General features: G+C 46.4%; 2 protein-coding genes across 6 annotated transcripts in view; one reads left to right on the top strand and one right to left on the bottom strand.

Moving 5' to 3' along the window:
* The window catches only part of LUZP1 (leucine zipper protein 1), a 95862-nt gene extending 84117 nt beyond the window's left edge, over window positions 1-11745 (top strand). For all 4 annotated transcript variants that reach the window (XM_040229556.1, XM_040229554.1, XM_040229555.1 and 1 more), the window contains 2 exons: window positions 2993-6165; window positions 7776-11745. In XM_040229556.1, the coding sequence (XP_040085490.1) occupies window positions 3112-6165; window positions 7776-7931 (3210 nt within the window). In that variant the 5' untranslated portion in view covers window positions 2993-3111 and the 3' untranslated portion in view covers window positions 7932-11745. The remainder of the gene's footprint in view (window positions 1-2992; window positions 6166-7775) is intronic.
* Window positions 11746-13134: 1389 nt separating this feature from the next.
* KDM1A (lysine demethylase 1A) overlaps window positions 13135-27074 on the bottom strand; it is a 63551-nt gene continuing 49611 nt past the window's right edge. Inside the window, exons 10-20 of one of the 2 annotated variants that reach the window (XM_040229558.1) lie at window positions 26509-26651; window positions 26040-26130; window positions 24883-25017; window positions 24131-24204; window positions 23224-23335; window positions 19606-19738; window positions 17521-17708; window positions 17074-17188; window positions 15288-15415; window positions 14494-14640; window positions 13135-13645 (exon numbers count right to left, since the gene is read on the bottom strand). In XM_040229558.1, the coding sequence (XP_040085492.1) occupies window positions 13460-13645; window positions 14494-14640; window positions 15288-15415; window positions 17074-17188; window positions 17521-17708; window positions 19606-19738; window positions 23224-23335; window positions 24131-24204; window positions 24883-25017; window positions 26040-26130; window positions 26509-26651 (1452 nt within the window). In that variant the 3' untranslated portion in view covers window positions 13135-13459. The remainder of the gene's footprint in view (window positions 13646-14493; window positions 14641-15287; window positions 15416-17073; window positions 17189-17520; window positions 17709-19605; window positions 19739-23223; window positions 23336-24130; window positions 24205-24882; window positions 25018-26039; window positions 26131-26508; window positions 26652-27074) is intronic. The other variant, XM_040229559.1, reaches the window with a different exon arrangement.

The raw sequence follows: 27074 nt of genomic DNA, 5'->3' as shown, positions 1-27074 counted from the left end.
GCTCTGTTTCTTTAAAAACTGTATTTTTAATTTTTAGTGTGCTTTGTAATTTTTGTTGAGAGCTGAACATGATGGGTAAGAAGCACTTAGGTGAGCAGGCCTTTCATGGTGTGGTGGTCAGGTGCAGGGGAATGGTTGGGTCTCAGTTTCCAGTGAGCCTGAGCCCCCCGGGCTGTGAATTTCACAAGTGCTTCCCATTGTGAGGTCCGCATGCCCCCCCTCTCCCTACCCCACTCCCTGGGTAATACATGGTGGCTGGAGTTGGGCATGTTCCTTCCTCCATGCAGAAGGCTAGAGGGAGCTGCAGTTAGCTATTTTCCTTCCCCCAGGTCAGTTAGGTTTGGATAAGACTCCAGTAGCTTTGACAGTGGTTTCTAATGGTTAATTTTACCCTCCTCCAGCTGGCAGCATGAGGGGGCTTTTCTCCCATCTTCACTGTGGGAACCTGGTTCAGCTCCTGGAGGTACAGCTCACAAAGTGTGGCGCATCCCTCCCAACTGGCCCCCCCCCCCCCCCCCCCCCCCCCGCAAAAAAAAAAAAAAAAAACTGAGACAGAATGCCTGTTGGTTGACTCCCGAAGTTGTCCACACTGAGCCTCCAGCAGATTGTCAGTGCAGTTTAGGTTTTCCTACTCTGGTACTAGTTCCCATGGAGGTTTCTACCTATGCATTTATGCTCCGGTAAACTGCGATTCTCTGTATCAGCTTGTCTGTCTAACTTGGGGGAAGCAGTTTTCTCTGAGACCTCAGTTCTCTGATGGATCTGAGAAGAGTTGTTGATGTTGTTTGTTCAGCTTTTTATTGTCAGGAAGAAGCGATGGTTTTAGAAGCTCCTTACATGCTGGGCCCAAAACTAAAAGTCTACCCTACTTCTCTATGCTTTTTACTTCTTTTTGTGCCTTAACATTAAAAAAAAATTTTTTTATTTTGGCAAAAAATGCATAAAATGTGTCATCTTAACCGTTTCTAAATGTATGCTTTCTTGGTGTTACATAGACATTCACATTGTTGTCCAGCCAATATCTGCAGCATTTTTTATCTTGCAGAACTGAAACTTTATACCCATTGAACCAAGTCCCTTTTCTCTTGGCCTCAGCCTCTGGCAATCACCATTCTATTTCGTTTTTATGAATCTGACTATTCCAGTGAAGTGAAAGTATTAGTTGCTTAGTCGTGTCCGGCTCTTTGCGACCCCACTAGGCTCCGCTGTCCATGGAATTCTCCAGGCAAGAATACTGGAGCGGGTTGCCATTTCCTTCTCCAGAGACTCTCCCTGACCCAGGGATTGAACCTGGGTCTCCCGCATTGCAGGTAGATTCTCTGCTGTCCGAGCAACCAGGGAAGCCTTGTCCCAGGTACCTCATATGAGTGAAATCGCACGCTAGTTCGTCTTTTGTGGCAGCGTTTTTATGTAGTTCAGTGTCCTCAAGGTGCATGCATGTTGCAGCATGTGTCAGAACTTTCTTCATTTTTGAGACTGAATAGTGTTTCATGGTATGTGTGTACATTTTGTGTATGCATTCATCCACTGGTGCACACTTAGGTTGCTTCCACCTTTTGGCTTTTGTGAAAAATGCTGCTATGATCACAGGTATGGGGAATTCCCTTGTGGTCCAGTGGTTAGAACTTCCACTGGTGGGGGCCTGGGGTTCGATCCCTGGTTGGGGAATCGAGATCCTGCAAGCTATGTGGTATGGTGCCACCAGGAGTGGGGAGAAAGCCAAAAAACATGTGTGCAAATATCTGAGATCATTCTTTTATGTTTTTGAATATAGACCCAGAAGTGGAATTGCTAGATCATATGGTAATTCTTCTTCTAAGTTTTTGAGGAACCATCATGTTTTTTCATATAACAATTTCCCAGCAATAGTGTATAAGGGTTCCAGTTCTTCACATCCGTATACTTGTTGTTTTTTGATAGTAGCTGTCTTTGGATATCATCTTTGGAGAAATGTCTATGCAAATCCTCTGCCCATTTTAAAATCAGGTTCTTTTTTGTTGTTAAGTTGTAGGAGTTCTTTATATATTCTGCTTATTAATGCCTTATATCAGATATGTGATTACTCTCTATTCTTAATAAGGTTCTAAGGTTAGTTGTAACAACACTGTCCTCTTCCCCAAGAATAGAACATTTTACGACACCTGAATCCTGATTGCTGTCTTTATGACTTACATGTCGTTATTGTTTCGTGTTTAGTTCCACTTTGATTTTATCCTGTTACTTCTCCCCGGTCCTCAGGTGATCTTTATTGTTTTACTGAATCAGTGCTTGTTCAGGTTAATTTTTCTGTCTTGCGTCTCATGCCTTCTTTAAGTGATCAGTTTCTATATTTTGAAGTATATCCATAAATCGATCTTTCAGTGACGGTCTGTTAATAATAAACACTTAAGGTTTTATTTTCCTCTTAGTCTCAAAAACTGTCTCTAATTGTATCTTTTTTTCATAGTTCCTCTGGGTATTTACTTCTAGGTTACAGTTATTTTCTCTTATAACTTTTAAAAGATAATATTATCATGTCTTATTATCTTCTACTTGACACCCACTTAAAAGTTTCTGCTGAGAATCCAGTTCAGTTGTTATTTCTTTCTTCATAGAATATTTCCCCTTTTGTCCCCCCAACTTACTGCTTTTAAAAAGATCTTGTACTTTGCTGAATCCTTATGCTGTGTAAGTGCAGATTTCATTTTTATCCTTCTTAGGTTAGGAGTTTGCTTCCTGAACATGGAACAATTGGTCCTGTGAATGAGGCATTTTTCTGTGTCTTTCTGCAGTGCCGCCATTGGTGGCATTCTTCATTAGGGTGAAACTAGGCATCAGCCATAAAGAACCAGTGCCTTCTGCAGGTTTAGTCAGATTTACTCATTCAGTAAATTTGAATACTTACATGTTCTAGGCTCAAGAATTACATATGGGAACTCTTGCAACTGGGAGCTGAGGTGGTGGAGACTTCAGATTTGCTGCTGCCTAACATGCTTTCTGTTTTCTTCTGTAGACTGAGAATGGTCTCCAACTGCCAAAGAAGATTGTGGGTGCCAAGAGAAAGGTAACCGTTTCTCATTGCCACGAGTGGAATTGGTCGCCTCTGGGAGCCCACATTGGCCGGCAGTAGACATGGCTGAGTTTACAAGCTACAAAGACACTGCTTCCAGCCGCCACCTGCGGTTCAAGTTACAGAGTCTAAGCCGCCGCCTTGATGAGTTGGAGGAAGCCACAAAAAACCTTCAGAAAGCCGAGGATGAGCTCCTGGACCTCCAGGACAAGGTGATTCAGGCGGAAGGCAGCAACTCCAGCATGTTAGCAGAGATTGAAGTGCTGCGCCAGCGAGTGCTGAGAATCGAAGGCAAAGATGAGGAAATTAAGAAGGCAGAGGACCTCTGTCAGCTGATGAAGGAGAAGCTTGAAGAGGAGGAGAACCTCACCCGGGAGCTGAAATCTGAGATTGAGCGGCTCCAGAAACGGATGGCAGAACTGGAGAAGCTAGAGGAGGCCTTTAGCAGGAGTAAGAATGACTGTACCCAGCTCTGTCTGAGCCTGAACGAGGAGAGAAACCTGACGAAGAAAATCTCCTCTGAGCTGGAAATGCTCCGGATCAAAGTGAAAGAACTGGAATCTTCCGAGGACCGGCTGGATAAAACTGAGCAGAGTTTAGTGTCAGAGTTAGAAAAGCTGAAATCACTAACTCTGAGCTTTGTAAGTGAGAGAAAGTACTTGAATGAAAAGGAGAAAGAAAACGAGAAACTGATAAAAGAGCTTACTCAAAAATTGGAGCAGAACAAAAAAATGAACCGCGATTACACCAGGAATGCTTCTAATCTTCTGGAAAGGAACGACCTGCGCATTGAGGACGGTATCTCTTCCCCACTGCCGTGCAAAGAAGCAAGAAGGAAGGGCCCTCTGGACTATCTAAAGCAGGCAGAGAATGAAGCCAGAAACAAGTCAGAAAACGAAAAGAACCGCAATCAGGAAGACAACAAAGTAAAAGACCTCAACCAAGAGATTGAGAAACTCAAGACGCAAATCAAACATTTTGAATCCTTGGAGGAAGAGCTTAAGAAAATGAGGGCCAAAAACAATGATCTTCAGGATAATTACCTAAGTGAACAAAATAAAAACAAACTCTTAGCCAGCCAGCTGGAGGAGATAAAGCTACAAATCAAGAAACAGAAAGAATTAGAGAATGGGGAGGTGGAAGGGGAAGACGCTTTCCTGTCCAGCAGAGGCAGGCACGAGAGGACTAAGCTTAGAGGCCATGGGAATGAGGCATCAGTGAAGCACACAGCTCGGGAACTGTCCCCCCAGCATAAGCGGGAAAGGCACCGGAACAGGGAATTGGCCCTCAGCAATGAAAACCCTCTGAACAACAGGCAGGTCTCCTCTCCCAGCTTTACCAACAGGAGGACGGCCAAAGCTTCCCACGCAGGGGCAGGTGCCGACTGTGGGGCTCAGGAGGCGAGGAGAGCTGAAGAGCGGTTCACAGCTGGCTTCTCGCAGAGCGAAGGCAAGAAGTCCCGGGAGCAGCCGCCGGTGCTCAGCCGCTACCCGCCCGCCGCCCAGGAGCACAGTAAGGGCTGGAAGGGCGCTCCCAGGCCAGGCACCGAGAGTGCGTTGAAGGGAAAAGTAGAGAAGGCAACGCGAACGTTTAGTGACAACACCCACGGATCTGTTTCCAATGACGTGTCAGGGAGAGGCGACAAGGCTCCTGACACCTCTGCCGAGGCCCCGTTTGGCAAGAGGGGGCAGGTGCCTGGCAGCGGAAGTCAGACCACTCAGGCTGCAGATGCTGGCAGCTCTAAAGCCACTGGAGCCCTGGCCGCGTCTCGACGCTCTTCCTCAGAAGGGCTCTCGAAGGGGAGAAAGGCCGCCGGGGGCCCGGAGCCTGACAGCAGATTCCCCGGCTCCAAGACTCCCTCTCTATCGAAGTATGCTTACAGCTCCAGAAGCCAAGAGAACATCCTTCAGGGCTTTTCAACCCCAAGTAAAGACGGAGTTGAACAACCTGTGGCAGTTGTGATGGAAGACAGTAGTCAGCACGAGGCCCTGAGGTGTCGAGTCACCAAGTCCAGTGGCAGGGAGAAGCTGGACTCGGACGACGACATGGACATGGGGTCCCTTGTTACTGCCAAACTGGTGAACACAACCATCACTCCAGAGCCAGAGCCCCCGCAGCAGCCGCAGTTGAGAGAAAAGGCCAAATCCCGAGGAGCGGTTAGAGCCTCCCTGTTTGAGAACGATAAGGATGTTGGAACAGAAAATGAATCTGGGAAAGCTGTCAGAGCCTCCACCAATGCCGTGGAGCTCCCAGAGGCCAACGGCCCCGGGGCAAAAAGCCAGCGGCCCTTCAGCCCCAGAGAGGCCTTGCGGTCTAGAGCCATCATCAAACCTGTCATCATTGATAAGGATGTGAAAAAAATCATGGGAGGATCTGGAACCGAGGCCGCATTGGAAAAACAGAAATCTGCTTCCAAACCGGGGCCAAACAAAGTGACCAGCAGCATAACTATCTACCCCTCGGACAGCGGCAGCCCGCGAGCCGCTCCGGGCGAGGCCGTGCGGGAGAGGCACACGTCCACCAGCAACATCCAGGTCGGGCTTCCGGAGCTCGCCTCGGTGAGCAACCACGTCAGCTCCCCCTTTGAGCTCTCCATTCACAAACATGACATCACCCTGCAGCTCAGCGAAGCGGAGAGAACGGGAGATGGGTCCCTGAAGAACAGGCCGGAAACTGTGGTCTCTCGGAGCAGCATTGTAATCAAGCCATCGGACCCAGTGGAGAGGAACAGCCATGCACCCACAGCGGAGACAATCAGGTGGAAAAGCCATAGTGCGCCTTTAGAAGCGGGCTCTTCAGACGCCAGACACGTCACTGTGCGCAACGCCTGGAAGAGCAGGCGCGACTTGAACTCTGCAGAAGACTCCCCAGGTCGCGTAGGTAGACACGTGGAGTCTCCCAACCCCCAGAGATCGTCCACAGACTGTCCAGACCCTGAACAGCCCGGCTCATACCTTTCTGAGCAGGGCACTCGAAGGAGCGGAACCTCAGGGGATGCCCCCGAGCTCGCCTCCAGAAGGACCCAGAGCAGCCTCGCCGTGTCGGAGGTGTTCACGCGGCGGAGTCGGGCAGGGGACGCCGTCCCAGCCGAGGCCTGGAACCACTCGGCAGGCACGGTAGGTCCCACTTCTCCCCCTTGCCCCCTCTCCTCCCACCTTCCCCCTTTCCTTCTGTGCTTTCTTCTTGATTCTCCTCTGCCCCGGCCTGTGTGACTCGGGATGCTGGAGACTTTGGGGTTAGGAAACACTGAGCAAGACCTGAGTGGTCCAGAGGGCTGCTGAACATAGGGTGGATTGGGCTGGAAAGAAGAGGGAAGTACCTTGAAGAAGGTATTTGGCAGAGAGCAGCATGAATTTTCAAAATCCTCTTTCCTAATTTCCTCCATACATGAAGGGTACAGGAAAGGAGAGATGTGGCCTGTTCTTGCGGTTTGCCGGAGCAGCCAGAGGCGCCGGGCTCCTGGCCCCGCAGAGGAGCACGCGGGCTGCCGGGAGGCGCTGGTGAAATGGGGAAGCCCCGCACCCTCTCTGTAGGCAGAGGCGGGCCGAGGCAGGGAGCTGTTTGGCTGCCTCCTCAGTTTAGACCGCAGAGTTTGGCCAGCCGCTGGCCTGTAGGGGCTGAGGAGAGCTAGGGCTGCCACCGGGCCTACAGTGATAAGCTTTATGCCCGAGCATCACTGTCCCCCGCATCTATCTAGCCCATGACACCACCAGTCTGAGGGCAGGGCTGGTCGGCTCCGTGTGGCCTGTTACTGAACAGACAGATCCAGAATCTCCCCTTATCCGAAGGTCAGAGCGCCAGATTAGCGTGTGGTGGGAAGCCTCTGTGAGTCTCAGATGTGAGTCCTGTGATGAAGAAAGACATCTTCGAACAAGATATTGTTCCCTTCTTTTAAAAGGCAGGGGGTGACTGTATTGAGTTACAAAGCCCTGGCAGTCTTCACAGGGTACTCAATACCAGACAAAGCACTTCACCCAGCGTATCCTGGGTGTGGGGGCGCTATATTATTCCTCTGTTTTGACGCAGAAGCTGAGGGTCAGAGACACAAGGTGCCTCCCCCGAGGCCACCCAGGTGAGTTACTGGAAGAGCTGAGATCTGAATCCACGGTTCTGACCTCTAAACCCAGCGCTCGTTTACCTTGCCAACTGGACCTTCTCACACTTGCATTCTCTGATCTGTATTCGCTTGGGTGGCTAGACCAACAAGAACATTCCAAAGGCAGAATTCTGCAAGGAGTGGAAAAAGTTGGATGAAGCTGAAGCTTTGGTTGTCTGAAAAGTGTAGGGTGAAGGGCACATACGGGATACAGTAGGAAAGGCATGTGAGCCTTTGGTAGTTTGTGGGCGGGAAGTCAGATAGAGCTGGCCGTCTTCCTTCTCACACCTCCCTGCCTGTCCGCCGAGCACTTGCCTCTGACCCTGAGAGGCACATGCAGCCCTCCAGGACTACTGGCCCCCGTTGGGGGCACCGCCCCAGTGCCCCTGCTTCCGGCACTGTCCATCTTGGGGTTCCCCTTCAGCTGTGGGCCTCCAGTCTACCTCGGGAGCCTTGAGCATCTCAGAGCTGGCACGGGAACTTGTCTGCTGGCCTCCCCTTTCCAGCTCTGCCACGGGCTCTCTGTACCCCATCTCCCCCCGCAGGGAAGGACCACAGGGCTGGGCGTGCGGGCATCTCGATCCTCACTTGGGTTGTCCTGCGCGGCTGACTTTTGTCCTGTTGGCACAGGAGGAAGGGGACGACTGCACCCTCAGCGTCTACAGACGACTGCACAACTCCCTCGAGAGGTCTGAACTGTCCATGACACAGGGGCCGCCGGAGCCCGGGCGCACGCGGGCTGAGCAGCGGCTGCGGCCCACCAGACCCTGTGCCGAGGACAACTGAGCTGGCCGGGCAACGCCTGCCGTCTCCTCTGCCCCTGCTTCTCAGCTCATCCACCTTCCCGCCCTGAGGAGGAGCCAGGCCAGCCCTCAGGTCTTGCCTGGGAGACTGTGGCAGAGAGCCCGGCTGTGGCCCATTGCTTGCCAGTTGGCCAGAGGGGATCAGAAACTACAAGCTGTGCGTGCTCACCCGGGCTCCGCCTTCCCTGATGCATGAGTTTTCTCTCCTCATCCCTGTTCCCCAGGTAGGATGGGCCAGTCTGGCCCCCAAATGAGGAAAGACCTAGAAAATCCCTTGGATCCCTACCACACAACAGCAGCCAAATCTCTTCCCAGCTCCTTTGTGGGTTCTGTGTTGTAGGGCAACCCCTTCTGTGTGGTTAAGATTCTGATTCCTTAGTATCCTCACCGTATCCAACTCACTCGTTTGCCCAAGGGGCCTGCGCACCCACCAGCCATCAGCTCCATCTGCGGGGCCTCCGTTTCTTCCCCTGTGGAGTTCCTCAGACTTTTACAGCGAGAGAGATCTGTGTTGCCTCTAGGGTTTACGGAACTACCCTTTAGGTTGATGTTTCTCTGACTTGTCCCCCTGGCACACGGGTACCCTACCTACTGGAATGGCCATCGTCCCTCGTCACCAACCCCTGCCCTCTGCTTACCTTCCAAAGGCACATGGGAGCACACGAGCCTCATGTGCCTCCTTCCCTGGGCACCCACCGTGCTGCTGGCCCGGCCTGCTCCTCTCCTGAGGCTGGAGACCTCAGGCTGACTGCGTCATCTCCTCCTCTGGAATATTCCCAGACTCCACTGGCCCAGACCCAGCATCCTCTGCCTTCTAGGAAGTGCCAGCGTGGGGGAGAGTGGACAGGAAGAAGCGATTTCCCTTTAGTCACTCCATAAAGCAATAGCTCCATGAAAAACGCGTGGACTTTGTCCCTCCTCCTGGTCCCCCGAGGAGGAGGTATCGCACTTTACCAGGCTGATGCATCCTACCAGAAGCTGGCCCGTGAGCGCTGCAAGCCGGCGATCGTCGTGCCGACTTTGGGGGATAGGTGAACATGCCCGTCGAGAGCCCCAGGCTTAACGGTTCAGAAATCAGCAAGACTTTCAGGAAGCCACGGAAAGAAAGACCGATTACAGTTTGCTTACACCAGTCCCCTGGGGAAGAACCGTATATTCTTCACACCGCTTTTTCTATAGCATTCTCTCAGTTCAAAGGGATCCCTTTTCAAAGGCTACCTTTATGAAGCCGACACTGTTACTTCATAATGAAAGATAGCATTGGAGTAGAAGTTGAGAAAGCTATTTTCTTCATGGCTTTACACTTCCCTCCTGTGTGACCTTGGGCAAATCATTGTCCTCTTGGGGGCTCAGTTTCCCTATATATTAAATTGGTTCTTTAAAATGGATGGTCTCCAAGGGTCCTAAACATGGCATTTTAAGTTTGGTTTCCACCCTGTAGTGGGGTGATTATCACTGTTGGAAGGTGTTGTCCAAATGGGTTTACATGTGTCCTTCCCACTGCCTTTGTTTCTCTGGGCCTTATTCTTTCCAGTTTCCTGTGTTTTAATGTCGAGAGGATAAACTCGAGAGAAGTTACCTTGGCCCTGTTTTTCCAGTCTGTAAAATGGAAGGGTTAGATTAGATGGTCTCTGTGGCCCTTCCCAACACCAACCTTGCCCAGTGCTGCACAGCAGGCCATGTGCTTTCCATGACACGATTTGGTGTATCTCCAGTTCCCATTGCTTCTCGAATCTTCTCTGCCTCCACTCAGGGTGGGAACCAGCATTCACCCCTCGTCTGCATCAGGTTTGGCGATCTTGGAGGAGGCTTCGGGAGCACCTGCCTGACTTTAACGGACAGGAGTGTTTTGCTCATACTTCCATTTCCTGGAGGTTTGCCAATCCAAGGGTTGTAATGTGGTTTGCCTTTTCTCCTCATCGCTGCCTCAGATGCTCAAGACGCTATCTTCAGAATCTCTTCCTGCTGCTTTTCCTGGCTCAAGGCTGCAACCCCTCACTGTAGCCTCCCTGCCACTCCTCACTGGCCAGCAACCCTGAGAGTCCAGAGGAAACAGACCTCTATGGTAGTCAACTGAGACTATAGGAAGTTAGGTCTGTGGCTCTTTGCGGATGGAAACAGGTGCCAGACCATGCATGCCTGCAAAGGTCTCGCCAATAATTCTTGTCTCTTTGGGTGTTTGGAGCCCTGGATTCTGGTGCTGTAGCTCCTGGTGCCAAAGTCTGGATCTTTCCACAGTTCAGCAGCACCAGCAATCTGCCACCGCCCAGAATGCTCTGTGGGAGAGGGACAGCTGTGGTGCCCTCTTGCTGGGGCTGCTGACTTAAACTCTGAGTGCAATAAGGTTTGATTGTACAATTATTTCAGGATAAATATTGTTTCCTTATTCTGCACACTTTCTAGAGCCTGCTATAAAATAGATTTTATTTTTAAACATCCTCAACATTGCAGAAAATACTGTTTGTAATACCAAGTGAAGGCTAGAGGTGCAGTTCCTCTGGGCTTCAAATGGCTGGCAAGGCTGGCTCTCAAATTCCAAAGTTAGAAGGCCCGTTTCCGAAAAGCAATCTAGGTGTGACTGGCCCCAGACCTCACCATCAGAGGTCCTGGAGGAAACTTCCAAATGGGAGACCTAGGAGTTGAATTGTCTTATCAAGCCAAATATTCCCACTGTCCCAGCCAACATACCCACTTTGTACGACCAGCCTCTTCCACAGCCTGGCTCTGACTCGGACTTTTCCTGGCGGATGTGTGGTGGTGGGAGGGCTCCTAGGAGGGTCGGGGAACCTGGCACTCCAAGAGCTGCTCAGCTGGAGGAAGGGGCGCTGGAGGCAGAGCTGGCCACACGCGAGGAGCGGGTCTCCGCCACCGGCTGCTGCCTGTCTCACCACTCGTGACACTCGGAACCACCAGAGAAAGAAAGGATGGGATGGTGGACAAGGAAGCCATGGCTGTTCGTGTGGCAAGGAAACAGTTACAGGGTGGGTTGAAGGGCTCTGCAGTGGGGCCAAGGACTCTCAACCTCAGCCACAGGCGAGCTTGCACATAACTCCTCATCCTCTCCTGCGGGGTGGGGGCGTCTGTACTGATCTTGGACTTGACATCTCGGGGCAGTTTTACTTCTTTACATTCAGTGGGTTAGTGCCAAGTGCTCCCACTCGCCAGGAAAGGACTGGGGACCCCGTGTCCGGGTCCCCAGCTGCCTTTGTTGGTGTGGGCTTATTGTTACTCTGACAAGACTGCTTTGGAAGAGCTGCTTTTAGGGATTCCCTTTTAAGTACCCCAGGTTGGGAACAGGGTTCTCACAGCCTCAAAGACAAGAGCATAGGAAAGGGGCCCTATTTTCCTGCTGCTTCACAGCTCAGAACATGTACTGAATGGAATGTATTTTTAAGAGAATAAAGTCTATTTTTTTTTTTTTTTTTTTGTATTTTAAAGATTGGAAGGGCTAGGGAAGTAGCCCTCAAATAAACTGTTATTACCTTATAGGCCCCCTCGCTGGGGACACATCAGTGTGTCGGTCTACACCTACTCGCTCAGGCAGGTCCTCTGGCCACTCCCTTGCCCCTTGGAGGCTGGGTGCAGCAGCTTCTCTTACATTCCTGCTCCAAGCACGGGACCAAGGAGGCCAGACCCTGTCGCTGGAAACCAGGGCAAAGCCATGAGCAATGACTCAGGGCTCCTGGGTGCATGTGAATAGTTGAAGCTGCCTGTCTGCATGTATCCTCTGGCTCTAATGCGGTCTGCTGGCTCTGCAGCACAATATGTAACCAATAAAGCTCCCTAGTTTCCACATACTCTTGTGTGAGTGTGGGTCAGTGATGCCATTTTCCTTGATGTCATCTCTGTATACAGCTGTTGCTATGCATTGGTGCAGCTAGTATATTTCACTGTGTTTTACTGAAAACACTCAGCCAATTACAGAGTCATTAAGGACTGGAAACATAGTTGAGGGTATGGACGTTTCCTCAGACTCTTGTAAGTGGAGTTAGAATCATAAAGCAGTTATTTCATTACTTTTAGGCTTATCTGTCATCAGATACACACAAAACCACCATCTGTATCTCCCAGGCTGCCTGTGTCATTAACACAAACTCTTTAAAAAGCATGTATCACTACATCAGACAGCTAAGCCCCTGAGGTAACAGATGTTCACGGCAAAGCTAGGGGTCAAATATAGGTTGTATTCCAAAGTCAGTATACTTTCTACTCCATGTTCTCACCTTTACGTTATGGTTATACCACTTGTCCTAATCCTGGTGTGCAAATTTCCCACGGTTGTCACTCATTCCAACTAGGTAGGGAAAATGCCCTCTCCATCTCCACCTTCCAGTCTGACTATAATGTCCTTAAATTTTACTAAGGATAAAACCTCATTTAAATTATTTTTAGGAAAGAATTGACTAATAGGAGTATAATCCAACTTACTGAAGCAGATTATGTACCTACACTTACAGTTAACACAGTTTGTTAGGAGCCCTTTGGAAGAAACAGGTGTAGTTCCTTTTTTGTAAAAACATTTTAACCTTACATGGTGAGGATGACTTTGCAAATGTGCCTAAGCATTCTGACACAGCAGAGGTGATCTGGGTGGGCCTTAAATGAAATCAGAAGCATCTTAAGAGGGAGACCAGAACAAGATAGGGTGATGATGGAAGCAGAGATTATTCATGTTTTTAAAATGAAGGGGCCACAAACCAAGGAATACAGTCACTAGAAGCTGAAGGAGCAAGGAAATGGAATATTCCACAGTTTGTGTAGCTGTTATGTAAACCCTTGATCTTAAACTTTTATATCAGTACCTTGGAGAGACGTGGAAAGTTAGCATATACCCATGGGAGGGAATCTAGGGGAATAAAGCGTGAACGGTCTGCCAGAGGCCTAGCCAAACTTTGTGTCAAGGCCTGTGTTTTACCTTGAAAATTCATTCAGCTTCCTAACACCCATATGCATGACCTGCAGCTCCATGACCCTGGCACATGGTCCCCCCACGGTCCCGGCGGTGGACGAGTCTAGCCCCACAGACAAGCATTTTGCTTCCATGTGAAACCCTCGGTCCTTTCTTCTGATCATACCAAACCATTTTCTCCTTTATCTCATTTAAACATGGATAAAGTTGGCATTTTCAAAGGAGTAACACCCCTGCTTTATATAGAACTCTAACCCCAAGGGGAAACAAAAATCAGTCCTGATTTTCTATGAAGTTTTATTCTCAAAATATAAAAAACCACCACAGACAGAGAGACTAAGACGTTCTCTCCCAGTACTTGCTTCCCTCAGTCCTAATGAAGAACACAGACTCTCCTACTAATGGAACAAGTGCCTCCCTAGTTCTAAGTCACTTAGAGGAGGCAACCTCCTCGGCCACCTGACCATCACGGGCTCTGCTTCAGCAGCTGAGCTGGAGCCCAGATGCGGGGTGAGTTTCTCAGTGGAATCTATATTGCTAGAAGAGCTTTGCTTATGCAGCCAAAGACACACAGCCCAGCTTCTTCCCTTGACACGTCTGTCTCACATGCTCGGGGACTGCTGTGCTGGGACGCCGGGTGTGGCCTGGCGAGGCAGGGTGTACATGGCCCCCAAGAACTGATCTGCAATTCTTCCTGCTTCTCGCAGCCCACTCAGCAGAGCACCATGGACCGTGGCCGGGTAGTTACGGATTGTGTGTTCTCCAGCAAAGAAGAGTCGTGGAATAGGCTATTTCAGGAAAAAAATTAGAGAAAATCAGCAGGCTGCAAATATGTCTTATTATTATATTTGAACTCCCAAACTCCTGTTGGCCTTTGAAGGTTCACAACCTAACCTCCGTTCCATTACTGGTCCATCATCCTACCAAAAAGGGTCTCTCCCTTATTAGCAGGCAACTCCCTAAAGCACAGAGAAGTAGAAACAGGGCACTAAAGCTCAGTGCAGCCTTCTAGGGTGATGCACCTAGACTTAGTTATCAGTTTAATTCTGGGGAACACCCAGTTCTAGACCTTCCTTTGCCTGATGTAGCATGTACTGGGGGCGTGGTGTCCTGCCTACTCTGAACCACAGAGAACACAGTACTTGTTCTTATTCTGGGACACTTCCCTCAGTTTAGAGCAGACCTCACTCGCCACAGGGTTCTGGGAAACCATGACTGTTCATAAAGACCTCAGGTTACTTCTCAGGGGCATTTCCTGGAGGCCCCTAAGTAACTGGGATGCTGCAACAATCCTATGAGCCAGTACAAAATGGGGCACAATTAAAACACAATCTGAATAAGGAAAAAGTAACAGGTCTATACTTTGGACTCTTCCATTTTGAACAAAGACTAGACAAAGCCAATAAGTAACAAATCAGACAGACACAATATTTCTCCTCCCTTTCCCTCTGCTCTTGAAAGGTTCGAGAACAGATTAAAAATCTGAAGAAAATCTTTTTTTAAAAAATTAAAAAATTAAAGGAAAAAAAACACAAAAAACAAAACCACCAAACCAGTAGCACTATTCTTACCCCGAAATCCTGGGATACTGGCCTGTTTCCAAATAAGCTCGGATAAGAGTTTGCCAGTCTCTCACCTGTGGGGCACCTGGAATCGAGGGGCCAGGAGTGATTGGCTGAGCCATTAAGTCGTAGTCGTTTCCAGATGATCCTGCGGCTACGTAGGAATAGGAGCCTCGGGCCCAGGGATCAGCACGCCAGCGAGACACCACAGTTTCCTTGGGCTAAAGAAAAAAATATGAGTGGAAGTTGTTGCTGGAAATGAAGGACAAATCATGCATTTCTGAAAGGTGGGAAAGCTGTGGTGGGTTGGGATACAGTGAGACACGAGTGCTGGCCCAGTGATGAACGCTGCCGCTCTGAAACAAGACACAAATGCCTTCTTAGGCTGTGAGGAGGGTCCAGGCGCCTTCGCTATGAATCCAGAGACCTACCTGGGACTTGACCTGTATTCCCTTTTGATTTTAAAATTCACATGAAGCATTAATATGCCTTATCTCAAAGGAATCATAAGAGTGTTTCAATGGACTTAAAGAATAATAGGAAAAAAGTATCAAAATAATCTCTTCAAACTTACTTAAGGGAGTTTGGCCACTTTATCTAAAAGGTGGTTGGGGAAGTTGGGGGGCAGGTGAGGAGTGTGATTTCACAAGTAGAGACAATCAGAAAACACACGTGAACAAAGGCAGCGAGCAGGCTTCTCAGTCCCCCAGCCCATGCACTGGGGCTGTTCTCACAACTAACCCAGCACACACTTGATTCTGGCTGAAACAGCCCTGACCAAGAATCTATGCTGCGACTGGAGACCCATCAAACTCTGCTGTAGTCTTATGGCCCCAGATCCCTGACTGCCCCCACCCTGCTTACTCACCTGGGGCACCGCACTGCTGCCAAAAATCCCCTTGAGGATGGCCAGGCATCGGCCGACAATCACATCATCGCTTATGTTTTCCATGATGCCAGCAGCTTCTCCCGCCACAAGTGCCAACAGTATTGGAGCTGAAGAAACAAAGGACAATTCTAGAGTCCTACAGACTTTCTCCAAGTACTTCCTTATCAGGTCCCACATTACTCGTGGCTGTTTGAAATCTGGCGGCCAACAGCCTAGATGTGCAGCACTCATGCTAGATGTGTTTCTGAACTAGCAACTTGAGTCCTGTCCCTTGAAGAGCTGGCAAACCACATGAGTGAAATGTGACTCAGGTATGTCACTGCATATAACCTGGCAGAATACTGAAGTCCTGAAGACACACTTCAGACCCTGCTAACAAGTGTCCCTTTATTTAGGCACAGAATCCTTCAAGATATCTCCATGACCAGGGCTGCAGCCTCTTAGCTGTCATCTGAGGCCCTTCCATACTCACCATTACCTCTCCTCACCCATTTCATGGCTCTGTGTGCAACAGGCTAATCCGAGGCCCTTCCATACTCACCATTACCTTTCCTCACCCATTTCATGGCTCTGTGTGCAACAGGCTACGTGATAGGCACAGTATTAGATGCTGGGGATATAAAAACTATAGACCCCAAAGAGCAACAAAAAAATCAAGATACATAATTACGAACTATGATAAAAGCTACTAAAACACAGACTAGAGAGAAAAGAACACAGGAAATAATTTACATTTGAGGCAGTGGGGACAGATGTGTCCTGGAAGGTCTCTTTGAAAGAGCCATTTAGGTCAAGACTGAAGGCTGGGTGGACTATGCCAGGCTGGGCAAGAAAGAAAAGGAGAAAAAGAAAAGCACCTCAGGCCCAGGCCCCAGTACAACACAGAGGCCCCAGTACAGTGCAGAAGTAGTAGACAGGATGGTGCATTTCAGGGTTCCAGGGGGAGCAGACAAGTGTGCCTGGAGGCTGGGGAGGGGATGGACAATGAGGAAGCTGACAGAAAAGAAGCGTTAGATTAATTACCCTTCATGCTGGCCATGAAAATGAAAACCATCAAAAGAAAGAAGCGGGGATAGCAGTCAGTGGTTACTGGTGATTGGACAGGTATGCACAGTTAAGAGTGGCTTGGACTGGGAGGTGGGCAGTGGGAAAGAGAGAGCATTCAGCAGTCGTTGGAAGCGCCATGCCCAGGGAGCAAATGAAGGCTGAACGGTGGCCACGGGCAGGATGCTTCGGTGTCAGGCAGTAAGGAGTGATGGCAAGAACCAGGGTGCCAGTCAAACTGGTTAATCCATGTGTCTGCACTGTCAAGGCCAGGCCTCCTGAAACTGCTGCATAGAGTGTCTTACACCTTTTTCTTAGAATGAGGTAGTATATCTAAATATATTTTTCTTTCCTTTTTTAAAAAAGTTCTATATAAAGCTAAGAGCAACCCAATTCCATAAGAATATAAAACAAGAAGTGATCAAAGATTCAGGGGTAGGTCAGATACAAAAGTCTGAGAATGAGGAATTCAAGTTCTCCTTTCCCAGAAGCTTTCCTGGGGCTGGCCCCTGGCTGAGCGGAGTCCTCCTCCTATGTTTTCTTCTGCAGCGCCTGGGCTCGCACTCTGCCCCGCCTCTACTTACCGCCCCATTCTGAGACTGCCTGCCTCCTTACTATATAGACTTCCCACTAAGTTGTGCCCTCCTTGAAGGCAAGTATAATATTACTAATTCTCTCTTCCTAGAAGGATGTGAAAAGATGAAAACTAGAAAGCAGTTACCTTTATAGAGGTTCCAGAAGAGGAAGAGCTCACCCCTGCTTGCAGTTGTGCTGCCAACATGGCCGAACAAATTGACACTCGGGTCCCAGAACACCCGGTCAAAACATAACACAACCTGTCGTAAGAGAGAAGCACATGAGCTGGTGATGGAACCCAGAGAACAGGGCTTTGAGCACAGCTGTGTCTCAACAGGGAAGTACTTCTTCCTCAGAAAGTTTCCTCTAATCTATTCTCAATATAAGTTTAGAAATCCCTATTATTAATAACTACTCAGGAGGGCCTGTAGTGCTCTCTTTTTCTAGGCCTGGGTTTGAGGGTGACCTCAGAAGACAGTCCTCGTGGATACTTTCATATGTAATTAGGAGGTAAAGGGAAAGAACGGACAGCCCTCACCCTGACATCAGAGTGGTCCTTGCACCCTGGGACTGTAGAGAGGTGCCCAGTTACCTTGTTGAGGTTGCCGAATCCCATCCGTTGGACTGCAGATGTTTTCCACTCAGGAAGAGGTGGCACAAACTGAACAGCTGGTGGCTGCTGCTTCAAGACACCCAAGGGAAGGGTACAGAGGACCGCGTCACACTTATAGATGAAGGTCTGGCTTGTGGAGCGGGTATTCACAGCTATCACTTCACAGCCTAGAGAGGATGGAGGGAGAAGGCTTTCTTGGCGATAGGATGAGACTGACTAGGGCACTTACCGCTTCGTGCACAGCAGACTCCACATGCAGTCTCAGGCGGCTCTGACTACCTGTCTATGAAGTCAGTTCTACTCATTTTTCACAAAAGAAAACTGAGGCAGAAGTGAAGTAACTTGTCTGAAGCCATATAGGTAACAAGTGCCAGGATTCAAACCCAACAGTCAACTTCAGAGTCCTCGAGCTTCACCACGATACCACCCCACACCTTCTTGACTGACCCTAGTGCTCTTCTGTACTAACAAGACCTTATCATTTACCAAGTTTTGTAAATTTAGACCAAAATTAAGAGTAAAATGCCTGTTCCGGGAGAAGCAATGCCTCTCCACTGCAGATATGGAGCGCCTGAGGACCAAGAGGCGAGTGGCGCCAGCAGACAGAGGACTGTTGTGCAGGTCTAGGGGATGCAGCCTGTAGCCAGAGTGTGCTGTTCTTGAGGTGCACCAGGACGTGATGCTTAAGCTTGCCAGGATGTGAGTGAGCTCAAAGCTAACCACAGAAAAGGTACTCTAAGTTGGTTAATATAATTTTCTCTCAACTGTGTTCAATTTTTTCCTCAATGAATGCCTCTTCACATAATTTCCAAAAAATACACAAACAGCTCAAACTAAGAATGAGTGCTCCATACACGCCCATTTTCTGTGGCTGCAGAATTAAGAAAAATGACACAAAACACTAGTTTCACTGTTCTCCACCTGCCTGCAAATGGCTATCTAAAGGCTGCAGATCTTAACACCATTAGCTAGAAGCTGCCTCTGAAGAGAAAACTAAATGGAAAACTTTCATTTGTTGTAAAAAAAAAATAATAATAATAATCTGTGGTGATCTTAGCAACTCTAGAAAAGGGGCCATGGAGGGCAAGACTGGTGGCCACATCTCCACTTGTCCTGAGAGTCCATACAGAGGGGGGTCCACAAGCTTTTCTAAGGTATTCAAGCAAATTCCAAAAGTGGCTGGAATGATGGGTTCTCTGCACTCCAAATGCAATGTATCCTGAAAGCAGCAACATGAGCAGAGAGACCACTGCCATAGGAATCAAAGGGCAGTTCAGGCTCTGAGGTCAACCTATCAGCAAAACTGCTCCCAAAACGAGAAACCAGCCTAAGCAGTTAGCCCACCTGAACAGGAAAAGCTAAAGACGAAGATGCAGATGGTGAAAACCCAAGGGGTGGCTCTCAATGGAGCCTGGGGCCCAATTCCTGGTATTTAGGAATCTACTTAGCAAAATTAGATCCAAACTCACTGGATCTGAATACCAAACTAATTTCCGTAAATCTTAAACGAAATCAACCCTAAATATTCATTAGAAGGACTGATGCTAAAGGTTCTGAAGCTCTAATACTTTGGCCAACTGATGCAAAGAGCTGACTCACTGGAAAAGACCCTGATGATGGGAAAGATTGAGGGCAAAAGGAGCAGAGGGCAGCAGAGGATGAGATGGTTAGGTAGCATCATTGACTCAATGGCCAAGACCTTGAGCAGACTCCAGAAGACAGTGGTCAAGGAAGCCTGGAATGCCACAGTCCATGGGGTCGCAAACAGACATGACTTAGCAACTGAACAACAGTAATAAACAGATTCATGCTAACTGCTAATCCATTCACCTGGAGACTCTGAAAACTGCCCCATTTTCTCGTCTGTACTATGATGGGGTCAGAACCTCTAAAGGCTCTACTGGCTCAATACTTTTGTAAATGAAAAAATTTAAATTCAGGAATCATAGCTTATAAAACATTCTATCAGGAAAAGTAACTAATATTTTTTCAGTAGGTCAAACTCAACAGAAGATCAGTACTGTATTTTAGAGTAAGAGATTTATCTTACTAGTAAAGACGTACCTGAAGCCGTGTAGCGAACCTGCCGAACCGCAGTATTCAGTTTAATGTCCAGGCCTTCTGCTAAAGCCACAGGCACACATGAGTAGCCATTCCTCACTGTCAGGTGGCTGCCAGTAAACTCAAAGTCATCATCCTAAAGAGGACAGAAAAGGGCATTCTTTCACACTTTCTTAGTCTAACTGATGTCATCTGTACTGAGTCCTAAAAAACAACACTGAAAAAACACAAGCTTGTGAAAAGTCAATATTCTAAGACAGAAATTAAAGGACAATCCCTCAGTCTTCAACTACGGCTGCCCCAGGAAACTGAAGGGAAAAGGGAAAAAAAGCCAAAATGTCACGTATGCCTAACTCTGGGCAGTGAAATTAGGGCAGTTTCTTTTTTCCTGAGACAGACTTTCTAACATCAAAGCCCTACACCACCAAGCTCAGACTGCCTCTAGAGGGCAGGAAAGGGAAGAAAGCTGATTCAGTAAGTTCAGATAATTAGCTACCACAACAGTTTATCGCTTTTGCCTGCACTACAGATTTGGCAGGACATCAGGATCACCATCCTAATTACATTTTCTGCTACATAACAGCAAAATCAGTTTTCATGCTCTAAACGTACAAGTTTTAAAATCGAGGAAAACTTCCAAAACTAAAGTTGGTCAAACTAGACGAAGGCAATATAAGATGACAAAGACTCGCCCAAGATAATCCACAGAGTCAAGATTTGGCCTAGAAGAATTCCCAAAATGATTTCATGTCTCTGAACGTACTGAAAAATCTTCCAAATAGAAAACCTTTTGAAGGTTATTTGATATTTCTACTTTCATTAAACTTCTGGGAAAAACATACCACAATTCTTAGGAATTAGATAAAAATATACTGGGTTGGCAACAGAACACTCACTACACTTAAGTGACTGACTCATTTGCTCTCCATATGGATCATCACCTACATTCAAACTTGAATATACAGCAAAACGTCAAATGATAGATCAGTGACTAGGATAGGAGTGATCCAATATTTACATGAAAAAACACAGGGAAACTGGAAATTCTGCAAGATATGTACCACTAACAAGTCCAATCCTTACCATAACTCAAATTCTAAAGAATACGAGGACATGCTCTCAAGATGAGGAAGTCAAAATAATTTTACTAGGAAAATGCATAATAAAAATGCAAATATGTAGGTAAGATACAATATTTACTCCTATACAATCTTAAGTCTCAGATTTAGAGACTGGTTCATCAACATCTAAGAAATGCTGTGATTTGTCACAAGTTCAAGAGTAAATCACACTGAAAACACCTAAAAATAACTTAACAAAAGATATATAAGACTGGTACACTGAGAACTATAAAATACTGCTGAGATAAATTAAAGAAAACCTAAATAAATGGGGAGATAGACCATGTTCAAGGATTTGAAGACTCACTATTGTTAAGATGACAATCGTAGAAGGTAATTTTTGTAGAAACTGATAAGCTGGTTCTAAAATTTTACAGAGGTGTCAACTTAAAAAATGCACAAGTTGCAAGTTTTATCTGAGGCAAAATGAGGATTATAGTCAGGGAGGCAGCATTTCAGACAGCTCTGAGAAACTGCTCCAGAGAGGCAGGGAGGAAAGCCGGCACATACTGGGGAGCACAGGCAATCAAAGCGCCTATTTTTTGCAGAAGGTTACTGCTGGTCTCGTTACTGGGAGTCCCAAGAAGCAGACGTCACCACGAAGCACTTCAGTGCTCTTCCAGATACGAGAAGATTCACGTGTACATGCGTGCTCAGTTGTGTCTGACTCTCGAGGACCCCACAGACTGTAGCCCGCCAGGCTCCTCTGTTCATGGGATTTTCCTGGCAAGAATACTGGAGTGGGCTGCCATTTCCTCCTCCAGGGGACCTTCCTGACCCAGGGATCGAACCCACGTCCACTGTGTCACCTGCACTGGCAGGCGGACTCTTTAGCTCTGAGCCATCTGGGAATCCCAGAGATACAAGAGGCAGGCTAATCAGCTCCGGAAAATATCTCACTATCTGAAGACCTGTTCTGCCAGCTTTCCCCAGAGCACAGAGCGCCTCATTTCTGCTCTCTGCCCTAAACTCCTTTCAGAGGGTGTTGAAAATTAGCTGCAGCAGCACAAGATTTAATCCTTGTAGAGGCAGATGGCAAGTGCCGATTTGCAGTTGAGGGATCTGAACCAGTCAAAACACTTTCAAAAAAGAACGAAGGTGAAGAACTTATTCTACTTGATTTCAAAATGTCCTATAAAGCAACCGTCGTCAGGACAGTGAGACAGTGGCACGTCGAGAGGCAGCTGCTGAACGGAAGAACGGATTTTCCACAAACGTGACAGACAAATGAAGAAAGAAGATGGTGCGAGACTGTAAGATAACCACATAGAAAACTATGAACTACCCTCACCTCTCACTGTATACAAAAATTAACTGAAAATGAGTCATAGACCTAACATAAGAGCTAAATTCATAAAACTTCAGGAAGAAAATAGAAAATCTTTGCAGTCCTGGTTTAGACAAAGATTTTTCAGGATACAAAAAGCACCTAGCCTAAAAGAAAGAGTTGACAAATAGGACTTTATAAAATTAAAAATATTCCTCTTTGAAAGATATCACTTAGAAAAGGAAAATGCAAGCTGCAGACTGGAAGAAAGAATTTTCAAATCATAAATCTGACAAAAGAATTATATCCAGGATTTGAAGAACATAATGAACTCTTACAAGAGAAGAAACAAGATTTTTTAAAAGTAGGCAAGAGATCTAACAGCCTTTTCACCAAATAACTGACATATGAATGGCCAATAAGCACATGAAAAGATGCTTCACTTTACTGGTCATCAAAGAAGTGCAAATTAAAACCACAATGAAAAATTACTAACCAATCATTAAAACAGTTAAAAAATTTAAAGCTGGCAGAGTATCCAGTACTGGTGAGGGTGTGGAGCAACAGAACTTACGCACACTACTGATGAGAATGTGGTCTGGAAACACTTTAAACATCTGCTGCCCACAGTGAAAGTTCTACTTCTAGATATTCACCCAAGAGAAAGACATGAACATCATAGTAGCTTCAATTATTTACAGCCAAAAACGAAACAACCTAAACGTCCAACAATGTACCAGTGACTGGATACATTCTGAGGCATATCCATTCAATGGATATGAATATTACTAAACAACAAAAGGAACAAACTACCGAAACATCCAACAACAATGAATCCAAATGAAAAGCCACACACAAAAGGCTACGGACGGTGCAATCATGTACTGTGTGGTTCAAGTTACATGTAATTCTAGGAAAAGCAAAACTATAACCATAGACAGCAAATCGGTGGTTGTGCAGGGCCAGGAGCTGAAGGGCTGGGGATTGACTGCAAAGGGGCGAGAGAGAACTTTTCAAGATGACAGAAACATTCTATATCTTAAATGTGGCGGTGGTTCATAATTATTTAAGTGTGGCAAAATATCAAACTGCTCACTTAAAATAGGTTTTATTGTATATACATTATAACTAACTAAAGCTGTTTAAAAACATACATACAGATAAATTAACAGTTTCTCTTAGGAGCCCTCTCAGAGACATGTGCAATAAAATACAAGACAAAGGAATTTTTACCTGATCCCAGTGCTTAAGGGAGAGTGTAGAGAGAGGTGTGGCATTAGCGAATTCAAGATTTGCAAAATGCCAATCAAGTATCTGTCTGTCTCTTGATGAGAGATATACATCACTGCAAAATGAGAACGAAGGAGCTCAAAGTTACTAAAGGGCATTACTACCATTCTCAATGGGCTAATGTTGATGATTTCAGTGGGACTACGCCTTATGTGAAGAAATTCTAAGTCAAAAAACAGGATCTCATCTGTCTTATTAAACCCTTTATTGCTAGTGCCTAGAAGGAGTGCCAAGCTTCCTACATAAAGCAAAGGCCTAACAGTAATTTGGATAAAAAAATTAGTTTGGGGAAAAAAGTCTTCTTTATACTATTTACCTTGCATTATGAAAGCTTACTTGTATCCATTTTTTTGTTGTTTTATATTCTGAATAAAGCATTTTTTTAAAAAGCAAGACGGGTGGTATCCTTGACTAGAGAAAAGAGCAGATGTATGTGGATGCCAGATGCCACACGGAGCACTAGTCACCATGTAAGGGTACATTGTCAAAAATCCAACAGAAATTAAGGGTAACACTTTTCTGATCCCCAGAATTTTGAAATTTCAAGCAATACCACTTTCTACCTCACTCAAAGACAATGTTCATTCAGATATCAAATCTTATGGGAAAAAGCTATCATTTTTAAAAAGATACCTTGATTTAAGTATCTAGGACACTCTTACATATTACCATATAAGAACAGAGTATTAAGGACCCTGACAAGCAGTCCTATATGCACAGACACTTTCCATTCATGAAATAATCTACAATGCATTCACTGAACATACATAGAAGGCCAGGGTCTTTGTAATCTTCCTTCTAAATTTAATGGAGAGAAGAGTAAAAGCTATCTGTTGTAGCATTTATTTACCTTGGGGGATTGGCTTCCAACTCTTGAAGTTTTTCTTCTAGTTTTCCTTGTGTCTCAGCTAATTCATCATATTCCTGATGGAATTGAGAGAACCGGGTTGGTCGGGATGAGTCAGAGAGGCACCTAGTTATTTGCACCACAGAGGGTTAGGCCTGCACCACGCCCCCGTTCAGGTCAATTACAAGTGTGCCTTGGCCCAAGGCTCGGTCAGGGTGCAGGGATAGTTGTTCTTGGAGACAAGTTGCAACATAACAGGGGGGTGTGGTGGGGGAGGAGGATGAAGAAGAAACACAGTAGTATGCTACACAATAAGGATTAAAAAGAAATAGTGACTACCACTTCTCATGCATTTACTGTGTCCCTAGTATGAACAAGCCCTTCAGATCCCTCTACAAGTAAGGTAGTACTTAACACCACGTCACTAAGGAGTCTAAGATCACATGGCTAGGAGATACTAAGTTGATTTCAACCAGATAGTCTGACTCCAATAACTCTGAAGTCCACCTTCATTGACATTACTCTAAACTGTCACGGATAAACTATCACAGAGGGCTAAACTGACTGTGAAAACAAGGTAGGAATTCTGCAGAAAAAGCAGACAAAACTAACCCATGACGTCCCCAGGGCTCCTGTGTACCAAACCCCTTCTTACTATTCTAGCATCTGTGACTGGCTAATGGCCAAAATCTCCCAATCTATACTATCACTTAGGATTCCAAATAAAATCAGCGAGGCATGTATGTATATCATACCTTACACAGGGCGGTTAGATCCCTGTGTTTGCTTTTCACTAAGAACTCAGCAGTGATATCTCTGGGTGGTTTGACTTCAGATGCTTCTTTGTATTGCTGATGGAGTTCTTTAATTTTTTCTTTTAAATTTACCATCTAAGAGAGAAAGATACAAATTTGACATTGCAGACAGTGACATAATTTATCACCAAAGCATGTACTTTGGCTCCTCTCCTAAACTGCTATTATACCAAAACAGGGTTACACTGCTGCATCTGTGGAATTAAGTACTTCTTCCAAATGATGATATTTAAAACAGGAAAAAATCCTACATGGCTCAACACAGAGGCATCACATCACTATCAGGCAGGATTGACTCTGTCTTCCAAAATAAATGGAAGAACCAGGAGTATCCCATTAATAAAAACAATGTCCCCCAAATAAAAATAAATTCAAAATTCAACTACCAGGCAAAAGAAACTGTGACCAATAAAACACAGTTTTGGGAAACAAATTATCATGATTTGTTTTTAAAAACGTAAATGGTCAAATCATCACATCAAGAACCTTAAGGAACCATTCCCAAAGTCGGTTCTTCCAGGTTTCAGAGGGAAGGTTAAAGCCTGAAACTAGGAGCACCACACCAGCTCGGCCGTCGGCTCTCTGCCACTCTCCTCGCGTCCTCCACACCACAGCTTGTGAAGGAGGTGTGCCAGAGACCTCTTCATTTGACAAGATGAAGACATGAAGCACAGTCAAAGAGAGAGGCCAAGAGCCTAGCCAAAAGATGCCCCCAGATTCTGCAATTATAAAGCCCCCAAGTTTGCAGCTGGCAGGACGGGGAGAAACAAACAGTTTCCCAGTCTGGAGCTGGGGCTCTGGAAGGTGAAATACACAAGGGCCCCCTATTCGTACCACTGAGGAATATCCTCATATTGGTACCTCAAGCGAAATCCTTAGGCCAGCGAATTATGATCCTGGCTACTGACATGCTGTCCTCATCAGTGGGAACTTGACCCCAGCACAGCTGATCTCCCTTCCATCCTAGACTCCAGCAGACGGCACTAGACCGCTTTGCAACAGTCAAAGGCAATCTGTCACAGGAAACATCTATTTCTCCCAGCAACAATTACCAATGTCATACTGAAAGACTGACAGATAAAAATACAGAACTTTACCTTATTAAGAAGTTCCTTCAGTTCCTCCTGAGTTTTCACTATCTTCTTCCAATGTTCAATCTGCTCATCTTTGACATGCTTTTCTTGTAACCTGAAGAGACAATATATGTGCTTTGCTCACACAGCTACCAGTGCTATGTAAGAAAGGTGCCCATCCAAAACATTTGATGGTATCAAGGCCATCTAAAATTTCTAACACTTTGGAACAAGAAAGTTGGCTCATGGCAAATTATTTTGTAGGTTATATTTAATACAATCAATTCAATACCATAAAACATATGAATTTTACAATTGAGAGAGCCTTAAGGATCATGTATGGACTTATTTTAAAAAGCTCTATTTTTAGATTTAACTATCACATGAAAATAAGTGAGAACTAGCTCAAATAAGACTTGATGGAAACTTAAAACACTACCCAGCAATCTACAAACGAAATCCACAATACAATAAGCAGTATCAAAGTACTTACTGAATGACAACTTCCAATGCCTGGCCAAGGGACACAGGCTTGTTATTGAGGACGTTGAAGTCCAGTTGATGACTAAGGTAAGATGTAGCTTCTAGCAACCGGTTAAACTCTTGCTCTACCATTTCATCTTTCTCTTTAGGAACCTGAAAATTCGAAGTAGGGCAGAGTTGGTCCTTACAAGACTAAACATAACCATCCATGAAAACACAAATGCTCTACAGTTTAAAAGGTCAAAATATGTATCTCAAAGGAGAAACCTTTGAGGACAATGATTCAAACTATCTTTTCTATGAAGTGGTCAATTCCATTCAATGAGATATGAAATGTTTCAGCCCGGATATTCCCTATTCTCATGATCCTGCCCTCAGAGCTGGAACTCCACCTCTATGGACAGCCACAGGATTCACACTGGTGGTGAGTGAGGTCGCGTGGGGCACAAGGTGCCCTGGAGCTGACATGCACTGAGGTTAGGGGGGCTGACATGCAGACAACACACTGGAAAGGCCCTGGAGAACAAGGACTGTCAACACACCCCAGCACCTTGTAAATAAGGGCAGGATGAAAAA

Source organism: Oryx dammah, unplaced genomic scaffold (genome assembly GCF_014754425.2).
Source record: "Oryx dammah isolate SB20612 unplaced genomic scaffold, SCBI_Odam_1.1 HiC_scaffold_27, whole genome shotgun sequence".
Classification (NCBI taxonomy): domain Eukaryota; kingdom Metazoa; phylum Chordata; class Mammalia; order Artiodactyla; family Bovidae; genus Oryx; species Oryx dammah.
Note: the sequence above shows the minus strand (reverse complement) of the source record. Positions and strands in the feature narration are given on the sequence as shown.